The sequence below is a fragment of the Fukomys damarensis genome, unplaced genomic scaffold, assembly GCF_012274545.1.
Source record: "Fukomys damarensis isolate Sample0158 unplaced genomic scaffold, DMR_v1.0_HiC HiC_scaffold_15, whole genome shotgun sequence".
NCBI lineage: Eukaryota > Metazoa > Chordata > Mammalia > Rodentia > Bathyergidae > Fukomys > Fukomys damarensis.
In genome coordinates this window covers 57,344,459-57,357,892 of record NW_022900927.1, presented here as the reverse complement: position 1 = coordinate 57,357,892, position 13,434 = coordinate 57,344,459, and the positions used below count along the sequence as shown (strand labels likewise).

General features: G+C 37.9%; 1 protein-coding gene across 12 annotated transcripts in view; it reads right to left on the bottom strand.

The window, feature by feature from the left end:
* Cfap54 (cilia and flagella associated protein 54) overlaps window positions 1-13,434 on the bottom strand; it is a 267,711-nt gene that overhangs the window by 193,341 nt on the left and 60,936 nt on the right. For all 12 annotated transcript variants that reach the window (XR_781214.3, XR_781213.1, XM_033763843.1 and 9 more), the window contains 3 exons: window positions 7,342-7,518; window positions 3,065-3,157; window positions 2,621-2,806 (listed from right to left, as the gene is read on the bottom strand). Coding sequence is in view for 10 of the 12 variants with exons in the window: in XM_033763843.1 (XP_033619734.1) it covers window positions 2,621-2,806; window positions 3,065-3,157; window positions 7,342-7,518 (456 nt within the window). In the remaining 2 variants the exon portion in view is untranslated. The remainder of the gene's footprint in view (window positions 1-2,620; window positions 2,807-3,064; window positions 3,158-7,341; window positions 7,519-13,434) is intronic.

Here is a 13,434-nt window from a genome sequence, read left to right as displayed (position 1 = left end):
AACATACTCATAACTAAATTTACATCCATCGACCAACTGTAAATGTGCCCCTGTGCTTATCTACCCCAACCCCAGTCTCCTGACAGATATCATTCTACTCTCTACTTCTAGGAGCTTATCTTTTTTAAGTTTCATGCCTAAGTGAGATCATACAGTATCTGTCTGTCCGTGACAGGCTTATGGTTTATTTCTCCTAAGGTCCTCTGGGTTCATCCGCAGATTCCTGCTCTTTAAGGCTGAACAGCACTCTACTGTATACTTATCATCAGAGAAATGCCAGTTAAAACCCCAGTGAGATATCACCTCACATTAACGATGACCAGAACAGCGAATTAGGGATGCCTGGCACACCACTGTGCTCATCCACTGTTTGATTTGAGAACTCAATAGTCCAACAGAAGAGGGTATTTGGTCTTTACAGACATGAAAAATGGGATGAAACAACTTTTCTAAAATCGCCATCTCTACAGTCAAGACTTGAATTCCACTCACAGATTTCTACTTTTCTATATTTTATACCACATTATCTAGCCATTCCCAACATAAAGAAGAAAAACAAAACGAAATAAAACCAAAAGGGAAGGGAAATATTCGCAAAAAGAATGTAATTCCAAAATATTTGTAAAAAAATTTTTCCAGACAGATTAAATTTCTAGTTTTTTTATGTTAGTGGAAAAACCTGTCAAAGATTCTGCTGACTTTTTTAATGACTTTAGACTAGTGCTGAGAAAAAGTTCAATGTAAAATCCCAAAACCAAGCTAATCACACACATTTATTGAAGATCTCCATATTCTACTATAAAATAGCTATGCCACTATGTTTTGAAGAACAAAATTGTCCTCAAACTAAAAATTAACCATCCTGATGAAAATTAGACTTCACTTCCCAAAATCAGGTATATTACATTAGAATTTAAAAGCTTAACTTAAGTTATAAATTAAAGGGGATTAATAAATGAGAAAGTTTTAAACACTCAACATTATTAAAAAGAATGCCTATAAACTGTAACAAATGAACACCATAACTGCAAGTATATTATCAATAAAGGAATACAGGTCATTACTTCATGAAACTTTTCTTTATCTCAGTGTATCGCTTGGACTTAGTTTTATTAACTTTCAATCTAAGTTCTGCCAAATGGAATTCAAGAGTCAAACCAGTCCCTGGAGAAAAATTAGGCTTTGATGAAATATTCAGTTCCTCACAATAACTCTATCACTGCAAACTGGGGAATGTATGAAGTTCCAAAGAAATCAAAATACCAGGATACCGTGAGCCAATCTGACATGCTAAACCAATGCTAGACAAATCCTAGCAATTCTCTCAATTTAATTTTCTTTGAAAAATATGATAATATAAAATGCCACTGAGATCTAAGCTTATAATACTGATCAACTATTATGAGAAAAAAATAGCGTGGTAGAAATATGATGTAATTTAGAAGAACCATAAGATCTACAGCCAACAATGCCCTTAAAATTAGATGTTCAAGACCTAGGTTAAAGTCATTTTAGTGTCCTCCTCAGTGGTGACATGTTTTAAATCAGACAACAGTGTCTACTATGCGATAGAAGAGATGGCAAAACATTTGCTACGCATAATTCCATTTAATACTCATATTATCCCGAGAGGTACTTCTATTATAATAGTTCAATTTTTATTTCTACTTCACAGATGAAAATTCTTTCCTCAGTATCACATGGCTACTGTTAGGAGCTATAATTTGAACTCAAGTCTGTCTTTATTGACCTAGAAAGTGCCTGTCTCTGAATTCATCCTAAGAAAGTAATCACGAATACAAGTACAGATTTGTAGACAATGGCATGCATCATACCTTCTTCATAAGAGCAAAAGACTACAAAGTAACTAAATGACCGGCAAGGAAAAATTACTAAGTAAACTATGATATACCTGTAAAATTCAATGCCGTAGAGTTATTTTGGAAGAATTTCCAATAGAATGAACAAATGTCAATTATGTATTAAATTAAAATATCAAGTTATAAAATATCATGTATATCATAATTAAAAGAGCACACTATACATGAATTCATAGATGCATATGTGTAGTTTACATACATATAAAATGTAGTTTATCAGCATCTCTGGCCTCTACTCACTGGACACCAGCAGCACCCTGCTAGGTGGTGACAATGTTTCCAGACATTAGCAAAATTGCTCTGAAGTTAGTAAGAACTGCTATTCTGTAACATATTAGACATTTTTTAAAAAATATTTCTCCTATATGTATTTCAGTAATTTCCAAGATTACTACAATTACTATGTGTTATATTTGTAATCTGGGAGGGGATGTTATAAAAAAGCAGACTCATTGATAGAAAAAAAATGATTCGTATTTGAAGAGACTAAAGTGCAGTCGTGAAAATGTGTCACATGAGCTTTGGAATATCTGCCGTGATGTTCTTCCATCAGAAGTTAGTTAGCAAATTCTTTTTTTTTTTTTTTTTTTTTTAACACCGGGGATTGAACTCGGGTCCTTGCGCTTGCAAGGCAGGCCACCGAACCGCTGAGCTAAGTCCCCAGCCATTTTTTTTTTTTTTTTTTAGGAAATTCTTAACAACAACAAAAAAAGTAGAAAACTTGCAGAATTCTCCTCTACCTGTGTCAGATACATCCGAGCAGTAACAGCAGAAAGAGATGGATAAACCAGAATCGGCTTCGTTGTCTCCCCAACTGCATTGCCGACGAGCTTCCCATCAGAAGAATAAGCAGCAATTGCAAATATGTATTTTTCATTAGCTTCTAAACCTTTCACTTCAAAAATGCTTTTACCATCAGCTGGTATCTATTAACAAAAACAGTTCGAGTTATGCGTGGAAAATTAAAATAATGTGACTTTTAAAAATAGAATGAGGTAAAGATTGTATGTAAAAATACTCTCCCCGCTGGATTTTAGTTATGACTCAAGTTGAAGTTAGAGTGGATTCACTGAAATAAGGACTTCAATAAGGAAAAAACCTATTTGTCTTTAATGGGGCTTTGGTAAGGTTTTTTTTGTTTTTTTGATTTTTTTTGTGTGTATGTGACATTTAACTGGACGTACCGCTTCTCCTGAGTTTGGGAGATGATTATTGTTTAGTCTCACTTTTCCATAACTCCCTTCTGCTTTACAACCCAAAATGCAGTACCAGGACACCTGCCAGGAAGAGAGATGAGGATGTCACCTGTAGTCTGCACAAAAATCATTTGATTTCTTTTGTCTCAATGTAGCAAAAGAAATGCTTTTATAAATAAAAAGGTAACATTAAAGTTTTAAAACTTGAAATCTAGGTTTATAAAGAAATTGGAGTGTAATCTTACAAAAGCAAAGACAAATACAGTACATGGTGAGCTTACCTAGGACAGTCAAGGCTAAACTTTATTCTCTATTAATTATTCTCACTGACATTAGGTGGATGGTTCTTCTGTGCTAAGCATCTTAGGAAACTAACAGAGACTTTCTAATGCTCCCAGGATCCCTAGGAGATGTGATTACGGTTGTCATGGGAAACAGAGAGACACTGAGATGCTAAATAACTACCTCAAAACAAAGAGTGGCAGAAGCTGCCTCCAAAGATGACTTAATCTTCATGGACTCAAGAATGATTTGATGGAAGAAAGAGCCTCACTGAAATAATGTTCATATTTGGTCACAATAATAGATGACCAAAAAGCAAGCAGAAAAAGAAGCGAGATAGTGTAGTGTATAAAATGAAACGTAGGGCCTTGCAAGCGCAAGGACCCAAGTTCAATCCCCGGTACCGAAACATAAATAAATAATAAAATGAAATGTAAGGATGGGGATTTAGCTCAGGGGTTCCACCGCCTGCCTCGCAAGAGCAAGGACCTGAGTTTGAGCCCCAGTATTAATGAAAGAATGAATAAATAAAATGAAATGTAAATACATATATCCAGAAGAAGAGGCTCCTATATAAGAAAGGTAGAGTTTGCATGACAGAATGGTAAGATGACAAATCATTTTTTTCTCCAGTTTACAGCTGCCTGAACCACAACAGTACCTCGCTAATTTTAAATATAGACATACTCCAAACATAAGGTACAAAGCCCACAGAAACAACCAAACTTAACCTTGACTAAACAGTTAGACGATGGGTCTTCTGCCAAGATGTCAAAATAATGGAGATACATTATCAGAATGAACCATATTCTCACAGTGGGGAAAAGGGGGCCCAGATGACGCCACAGGGAGTGGTATTATGAACAAGCCATACTGTTGGGGTGTCGCGGGTCATCATCGCTGTGGCAAACCCTCCTCCCAGGCAATTCCCAAACTACAAGGAAAGCAGGAAAGAAGGGAAAATGTAATTGTCTCTAAGAAGCAAGTGCCTCATACAACTTGGGCTTTCTCCAACTTCCTCCAGGCCAACAGAAAAATTCTAATAGGGTCAAATCTACAAGAGTGGGTCTCAAGCATGCCTGTACATCAGAACTGCTTTTTAAAAACACAGTTTACACAGAATCACCAGTTTTCTTAAAATGCTTCCACAAATTAAAATTTCTCATACAAGTATCTGGGCTTCGTGTTTCCAAAGAAAATTTCTCAGGGGACTATGAAGACTAGTCAAAGGCAGGAGAACTCCAACGACAGAGAGAACCTTGAAGAAACCTGGAAGCTGGAGTCCAGGGGGAAAAACAGAGGAGGCTTAGGGGAAAAACTGGAGTTAACTTCCCTTGATTTCCCATGGGGGGGGACAATGGGGGCCGCGGGGGAGGGGGGGAAAGGCTACATTATATGACTTTGATTGTTATACTATGAATTATACCACATAAACCAGAATTTGGAGGATAAAATCATCTCTAAAAGCATTTTTACAAGCACTTTCATATTTTTACTTTGCTCTACTGATGGAAACATCTCAGTCTGACTAACTCTTAAGGAGCATGTGTAATTAGAATCTACGTAAGCACAGAAACATCATGAACAAATCACTAACTTTGGAAGTAAGATTTGATAAGTAATGTAAATAATATTAATATATTTTCAACTTTGGAAACAGATTTTAATGAAACAAATGCCTTAACAGGAGGTTCTGAGACAAAAGATGGCTGAAACCACAAAGCAGAAATGTATTCAAGCCCATAGCACCACCTAGTGTTCATGAGTAGGAACCACTAAGCGCGCTGTCCTGGAACAACTCATTGACAGCAACTTCTTACCATGTGCCAACTGACAAGGACTATAGCACTGCAGATCAAATATGCAGACATGCCTTCTGATTTCCAAACATCATAAAACAAAAGACACAGTCACTGGATTGAAATACATAAAAAAAATAGCATTTGGCTAAGTAAATCAAAATATTTGAAAACAAACAAAAATGTGGTAAATAGGGCCGGGGATTTAGCTCAGTGGTTCCAGAGCCTGCATCAGAAGGGCAAGGGTCTGAGTTCAATCCCTGGTACAAAACAAACAAACAAACAAATAAATAAATAAAATGGTAAATCATCTTGTTTACATTCTGTACTTTTTTTTTTTTTTCAGAAATCAGTGAAGCCATACTCTTAAACAGATTCTAAAACATTCAAAGTTGAACCGTACAGCGGCTCTCAGTAGAAGTAAGACATTTATTATAGCGCAGTGGGTATAAGGCGCTAAATCTGGTTCCACAAATTAGACATACAGGAAAAGTGGTGAAGGCTTCTGACGCATGTCCCTGTCCCCTTAGTCTGGAGTTCCTTCAAGAATGGAACCACATTTCATCCATTTTTTTTTCTTTTTTTTTTTTTTATTGAGGTTATTGGTACAATCTAGGTATACAATACAATTACATTCATCATTGGGATTCTGTACCTTTACATAATAGGTCTTGATTCTCATTTTTCCCCTTGTCCCTGTCCTCCATTCACCCCCTCCTACCCTCCCCATTTACAAACACTTTATTTCCATTTTTTTCAGTTTCTCATACTTTTTTCCTCTCCCTTATTACCTTTCCCCCACCCTTCCCACTTTCCTTACACCTTTAGCCCTTTACTTCCTATTTCACATTATTAATTATCTCATTCCATTTTTAACCGTAGGCCTTAACTGCCTGCTATGGGGCTTGACAGATTACGGACACTCATTAAACGCTCATCGGGTGGAATTAATGAAAAAAAATCACCAAATAATGTAATCTTGGTCTATAACTCCATTTGTTTTGATAAACTTTACTATGTATGTTCAACACAGTTAGCGATGAGACATCTGTTAATTTGCCAAGAGTATTACACATTAATTCATTTTATTTTTAGTTAACATGATTTACAAATTTAAAAAACCCAGAAAATGTGTTGTCTTCCTAAAGTGATCCTGCTAGTAATGAGTGGAGCTAGAAGTTTAAAGCCAAATGTACTCAACTTCAAAAGTCTTTGTATGCAATGTGAAACAGGAAGAAAAGAGCTAAAGGTGTAGGGAAAGTGGGAAAGGTAATAAGGGAAAAGAAAAAAATGTGAGAAAATGGAAATAAAGTATTTGTGAATAGGGAAGGGAGGAGGGGGTGAAGGGAGGGCAGGGATAAGGGGAAAAAATGAGAACCAAGGCCTGTCATGTAAAGGTACAAGATCCCAATGATGAATGTAACTGTACTGTCTACCTAAAATGTACAAAAAAACTCAATGAGGAAAAAAAAAAGTATTTGTATGCAAAATACCCTAAAGCAAGTCAAAGATACAATTTTTATTTCTGTACACAACATCAAAGAGCATGTTGTTGGTCATTCAAAAGAGGAAAATGCGATATTTAAAATATAAATTAGGTGGAACCAAATTCCTGTTAGGACACATTGTCAAATTTTAGTCACATTTAGACCAAGTTCCAAGGCATTAGGGAAGCCAGGAAAGTCTCATCCTAATAAGTAAGTAAAGATTTATGGTGTCCTACATCCCAGGTGGCTAGAATTGACACTTGTGTTGAAGGAATCCCCATTTACTTGGAAGAACTGGAAAGAACCTCCACACCCCACTGCCTCATGCCCATCGACAGCTCTGAGGGGTCTTCTTCCTCTCCAGCTGTCACCCCCTCACTGAGGCCATCAGAGCAAGCTCAACCGTAGGGAGTAAGGATTCAATTCCATCACAGTGACAAAGGTGTTCCAGGAGAGCTACTCTGCCACTGTGTCTCCTTTCTGTGTATCAGGGTAGGGAACCCTTATGCAGAATATCCCACAAATGGCACAAAGGGAGACATCACGAAGAAGCCAAGACATTAGAATACTAATCTGCTGCTTTGTGCTCATCATGAGGACCAGTCGGATTCAAAAAGCAATCAAAGTATGACTTGTGACAGTCATAAAAGTATTTACACTGTTTTGCAAGAGGCAAAGATCACACTGGGCGCCATACCTCAGCATCTGAAATAAATGGAGCAGGTTTGAGGGTCACGGAGCAGTGAGTTCTGGATAGCAGGATAGGTGGAGGAGGGAGTCTGCTTTTCTTTATTTTTGAACTTTGCAAATACTTCTGATATGAATACAATGCATTTTGTTCTGCCTCAGTCTTCTCAATTAAAGAGTATGCTTCCTATAATGAAATGTGAAACAGAAAAATACATCTCAAGAGTTTGAATTTCCTTTGTATTTGTAGAATATTAAGTAACATTATCTTTAAAATATAACATTATCTTTCTATATGTAGTTTATTGAGTCTCAGAGGCGCGCATGCGCGCGCACACACACACACACACACACACACACACACACACACACATATATATATAATATAATATATATCTTTGACTGATTTGGCAGGAGTGCACGCGCACACACACACACACACACACATATATATATAATATAATATATATCTTTGACTGATTTGGCAGGATTAGAAAGTGGTTATTACATAGGCTAAGCACGATCACCAATGCCATCATACTTGTATGTTTAAAGGTAATTATCATAAATTAAGACAAGACATTTATCTTTAAATCAAACCCTCTGCATACCTACCACCATATATAACTAAGCTTTAGAAGCTCATAATATCATGTACATTTATACTGATGAATCATACACCTACCGTTATGTAGCTTGAAGTGTGACTACCAGCAATAAGGCTGTTGGCATACAATATGTGGCTTGGGAAATGAATATTATTAGGAGTTTTGCCTATCAGCAAGATGAGGTAAGTTAGAGAAAAAAAATAATATGCCATAAGCGTGAGGGAAAGGTAATCATTTTTTAAAGGTTATACACAGAGGCAATACATAAAACAGAAGATAAAAATCGGATCTAATAATATTTCAAAAGCAAGGCTAAATATATCAGCAGTGGTATGTAAATTTCTCAAAACTACTTAACACATAGGAACTGCTCAATTAATAGTAGTTAAAATAATTTAAAATACTGTTCTAGTCTTGATAGCTTCAAGTAAATAAGCTTTATATTTGTTTTTACTTTTCTAAGATATTTGAACATTTTAACTGATTTTTTTAAAACTCCATAAATTATATTTATTATTTTCTTCTCAGCACTAGAAATGTTCATTTTAGTTAGTAGCAAACATACTTCAAATGGCCCCAAAACAGCACTCTTGCTGTTAATAACGAAGCACTAAAAGAAATATTAATAAAACCTAGGAGACAGAATTCCATCTTGTTGAGGAAGTTCTACCCAACTTAACAAACACAGAAAAAGGGACCCTAGACGTGAGAAAGCAATATGTCTCCCTACCAAATTCCAAATGTATTTCACTCTGTACAAAACCTGCACTGTTCCCCCTGTAGGAGACATGGTGAGCTTGAAGTTTCCATTTGGAAATCTGGTACTCACACGCCAAAGAGAAAATGTGACTGGAGACAGGACCTGAGCCTGCCTGGGAGAAATATTCAAAGCCTAGGGGTAAACCAGTCCCTGGTACAAGTGCAGATCAAGTACCGTACACTTTTTCCTAAAATAATGAAACTCGGCCTAAATTGAGATTACAATTAACTTCTCGTTTTTATCTTTTATTGGAATTTTCTGACATCAAGATCTAAAACCATCCATCCTAATTGCAATGTCATCTGCAATGATAATTTTTTAAATTCTACTTGTTCTGTGTCAGGAGACTTTGGAAAACATTTCTTCATTTGTTGGTTAAGAATCTTATCTATCTTCAGGGACACTTGCTTTTTCATGCCTCATATGATAACTAAGTTTCTGCAATCCACATGCCGAAGACATTAGGTGTTTAGACCCAAAGCTAATTTACATGCACATATCAGGTGTGCACCGTAAGAATTCAACCATTAAATGAATGGGTCAGTCTATCAATCAAGGACATGGTATGGCATCTGTCCTTCCTCATCTTTACTTCTCTGCTCATTCAATCAAACAGTGAAAGGAAAGGAAAGTAGAAAATTAATTTTTAAAATGGAAAAATGGGTCTGGTCGAGATGCTGAGCAAGAGGTGTCAGAAAAGACTGAACAGCCAAGGCCCTGAAGAAACACCCAACACACAACCAGGTGGAAGCTCATTCACCTCTCTGCCCTCTACCATGGACAGCAGAGGCGCCTGCAGAGCCTGATTCCAGGAAGGCCAACCAAAGGTGAGAATCCAGACGCAGCAGAGTCGGAGCCATAGAAGTGAAGAGCATTTACCAGGTAACAGTGGGCAAACCCGAGGAAGGAAATGCCAAGATGGACAGAGAAGAGACAAAAAGACAGGAAAGGGTGACAATGATGCCAATGTAGCAACATCTGCAGCCCAAGCTGGGGTGCTTCAGATTACACAGAAACAGGTTAAATCGAAGGAAGACGACTAATACTTTGAAATGTTGGAGTCATTTCCTTCAGCTAGATCATGTTTGGAGCATGGAAGATAAATCAGCAGCAGGTCCTGATCTTAGCACAGGTTGCCTTTGACCTCATCTCCGTTCACCAGACCATGGCCCTGGGACCCCTACATTTAACCCCCAATCTGCATTGACAGTTGGTGCTCAAGTGAGCCAGCTGAACCCGAGCTTCTTCTGACCTAGCATCCTTTCTCTGTGCATCAAAACCTTCCTCCTTTCCGTGTCACACAGAGGGGCTTTTCCAGGCTGGTTATTTATCGCACTCCGAACTGCGGAGCTTGTTTTAGAATGCAAGCTGTTTTGTTACCAACCCAAACTACAAATCCCCAGGGGTGGGGCTTGCACACCTGTATTCTTAGCACACGCCAAGGGCAATTCTGCAGTATGAGGAGGACTGAGAACCACTGTTTAGATGAGTAAATCTGCCCTTCCTTCAGGGTCTAGTCCCATCACTCTCTGGTCTTCTTGCCCTTCAGCAGCTCTTCCCATACTTGCTAAATAAAGGGCAAACTTCTCCACGGGCCTTTTCCTCATTCTGATCACAGCCATATTTTCTAGCCTTATCTTCCTTTTCTACTCGCTCTCTCATATGTACCTCTTTACCTTGTGACAAGAATGTCCATACCCCCTAAACAATGACTGTCTTGGTGGTAGGCGCAGTCCTTTATCTCTTTGGGTTCAGTCAATGGATTTTGAATGAAAGACATACTAAACTATGACAGGGGAGGTTGACCTTTACTGTAGCACGCTTTATTAGTACATTTAAAATGTTCCGATTGGATCTGAATTTTAGCTTCAGCTCTGTAACTCAGATCCCCTGGCCCAATTCGAAATAGGTTATCAGAAGAAGTCAAGATTTAAATGAAAGGTATTGAAAGAAGTCTAAAACAAAGCCCTTGGCCTTGTTAAATCAGATAAATTCTAAAATAGAATTCAAGGCAACCCCTAATGCTAGCTAAAAATTAAGAATGCTGAATTTGTGAGGTGAATCACTGACCGGCAAGTAAGATTTCATTTATGAGACATTAACTGAGGATTTTAAAAGGGGATTCTTCAACCAGAAGGGAGCAGATAACATTTAAAATTAGGACTGAAAAGTTCTCATGAGACCAGCTCTGCTCAATCTTGAGAGGGTTTCAACAATAAGGATATGAGTGTTGTGTAGAATGACAGGTGCTCTGAAAGGACCGCAACTGCAAAATCTAGACAGCCATTCTCTCGTCAGAGGTGAAGATGAAGTGGGTTTCCACGAATATCATATAATGGAAGATAACAACTTCACTTCCTCCTCTATCTAACGCAGTCGTAGCAAATTAGAAGGGCTCACTAACCTTGAAGGAAGAACAAAAAACACCCTTTATCTATCACAGAAAGATTCAGCCCAGGAACCTCGGTGGAAAGGGCCGTCTACCCCAGTCCTCATGGGAAGTAAGTTCTGAGTACTTGTTCAATGCTGGCGTGTGCCCAAAGTGCTGCAAAACAACTGAAGTCCAAAGTCTTTTTGTCTGTATGTAAATTTCGTTGCCTGTAGTTTCCATCAGAGAAAATGAGACCTGCCTATTTTCAGGAGCTACCCAGTGCTTCTGAAGAGAGGTTGATAGTAAATACATTTGACACAGGCTTGACACCCACGGTGCAGCACAACTCTAATGGAAAGATGTAATGTGATCTTGAGGGCATGATTAAGATGTATGTAAACAACTACCACAAGACTGGAATGATAAAGTAGCGTATTTACTACTTATCTAGTGGGCCTCCCCTGGGTAAATCTGGATTCTTAATAGGATGATGTACACTGCAGAAGAAAACGAGAAGTAGATTAAGCCATAGCCAAGAATCCTGGAAGGAATTGTCACTGAGGATAAAATACAAAACGTGTAAGATAAGCCTAAGATAAAACATACAAAAATATGAGAGCTTGTAAAGAGAAATATAACTAAAGCAACAGAAAATAGACTCAGAGTGCTTAAGTGAAAGACAGCAAAACTAAAAGGAAAATGGCTAACATATAGTGACTTATTCCGTACCTAAAACTAAGCATTGTATATGCATCTTTTCGACTCTTCCCAAGAACCCCCAGTTTACAAATGAAGAAATTAAAACTCACAAGAGCAGAAACGTCCTGCACAGTTAATCAGCAACAGAACCAGAGCCTTATCCCAAACCTTTATAGTCCTAACCACTATGCTCTCTTGTCCTAATACCAAGCTAAGTTAAAAGAAACATGGAAAGACAACCTAGATGATGACTTCCATGCTTTTTCTTTAAATCACTTGAATCTTAACACGTAAAGTGTTAAAATCCTTGGTCAGTAGTTTGAAACCTGGGGGATAACGTGACCTTATCAGAGAAAGAGAAAGGCTTGTTCTTGTTAAATATTTATTTACTTTAATTAGTACCTGCATGGAGTACATAATGATTACATTTATCACAGGGACTTGGTAAAGTACACAACACATCTTAGTTCTGTTTTTGTCCTCTTCCTTTCCCACTCCTCCCCCTGCTCCCTACAACTCTTAGCGCCCTTCACATTTGCTTCACAAATAGTGAATTTGCTTCACAAAAGCGCTATTTCCATTTTTTTCTTTAGTTCTCTCTCTCTTTTTTTCCATCCCTTTTAGGCTTACTCTTTTATAAGTAAGAGTTTAGCATAGAACAATTAAAAAGCTGAGAAGATCTCTGAGAAAAAAATAATTCATATATATTCTCCTCCACTTCCCAAAAAAGCAAACAGGATTGATTTGAAATGCTACAAAACAGGAAAAATAATTAAATCTAATTACAGCTAGCATAGTTAGCAGAATGATTTTTAGGGGACACCAACATGTAAATTTGGGAAATATTAAAGCCAGGAGTTATTAGAACGTCCAGTAACTCTGGGCTTCATTGTTAATTTTAACTTCAAATTGGGACTATACTGTTACATGTTGTATCATTTATTAAGAAAATTAGCCAGGCGTACTAGTACACACCTGTAATCCCAGAACTCAGGAGCCTGAGGTGGGAGGATCGCCAAGAGTTCAAGGCCAGCCCCGGCTACATAGTGAGTTCAAGCCAGCCTGAACTACAAAGCAAGACCCTGTCTCAACCATAAGTGCTCTTTTAAGTAGAGCAGAGGTACTGTTACCAAATTTGGAATTGTTAAAATCATCTCAATTGCTGACTTGATTAGATTGTATCAAAAAGTATTGTAGGGGGTGAGGGAGGAGCTAGATACAACATTCAGTTTCTCTGCAACAGAAACCACTACAAAACCAGGTCTGGACCATAGCGGCCCAAAAATAGCATAATATGATCAGGGCACGGGCATTAGAATGAATAAAATACCAAGCTACCATTCCTTAGAGTCAGACAAACTTCCCTTTGGCTATTACTTTTCTACTGGGTGCATGACTGAGGTTTTGGTCTTTTCATCTCTCTCCTGAAGATTCATATTCCAAGGATTGAGTGATCAATTAGCCTCTTCAGCACCACTAGAATTCCGTGGGGAACCAGTTCCGCCTGACTATATCAAATGGGGAAGAAGAAATTCTTCTGTACGGAAAACTACAGTTTAGAAGTCGTCCCTGGAAACCCTTAGCCCTAGGATTGAGAATTTCTGCCTCTTTCCAGGAGAAAATTCCACTTGTGAAGATGCTGAATGTCCCCGCTCGTGGACTCCC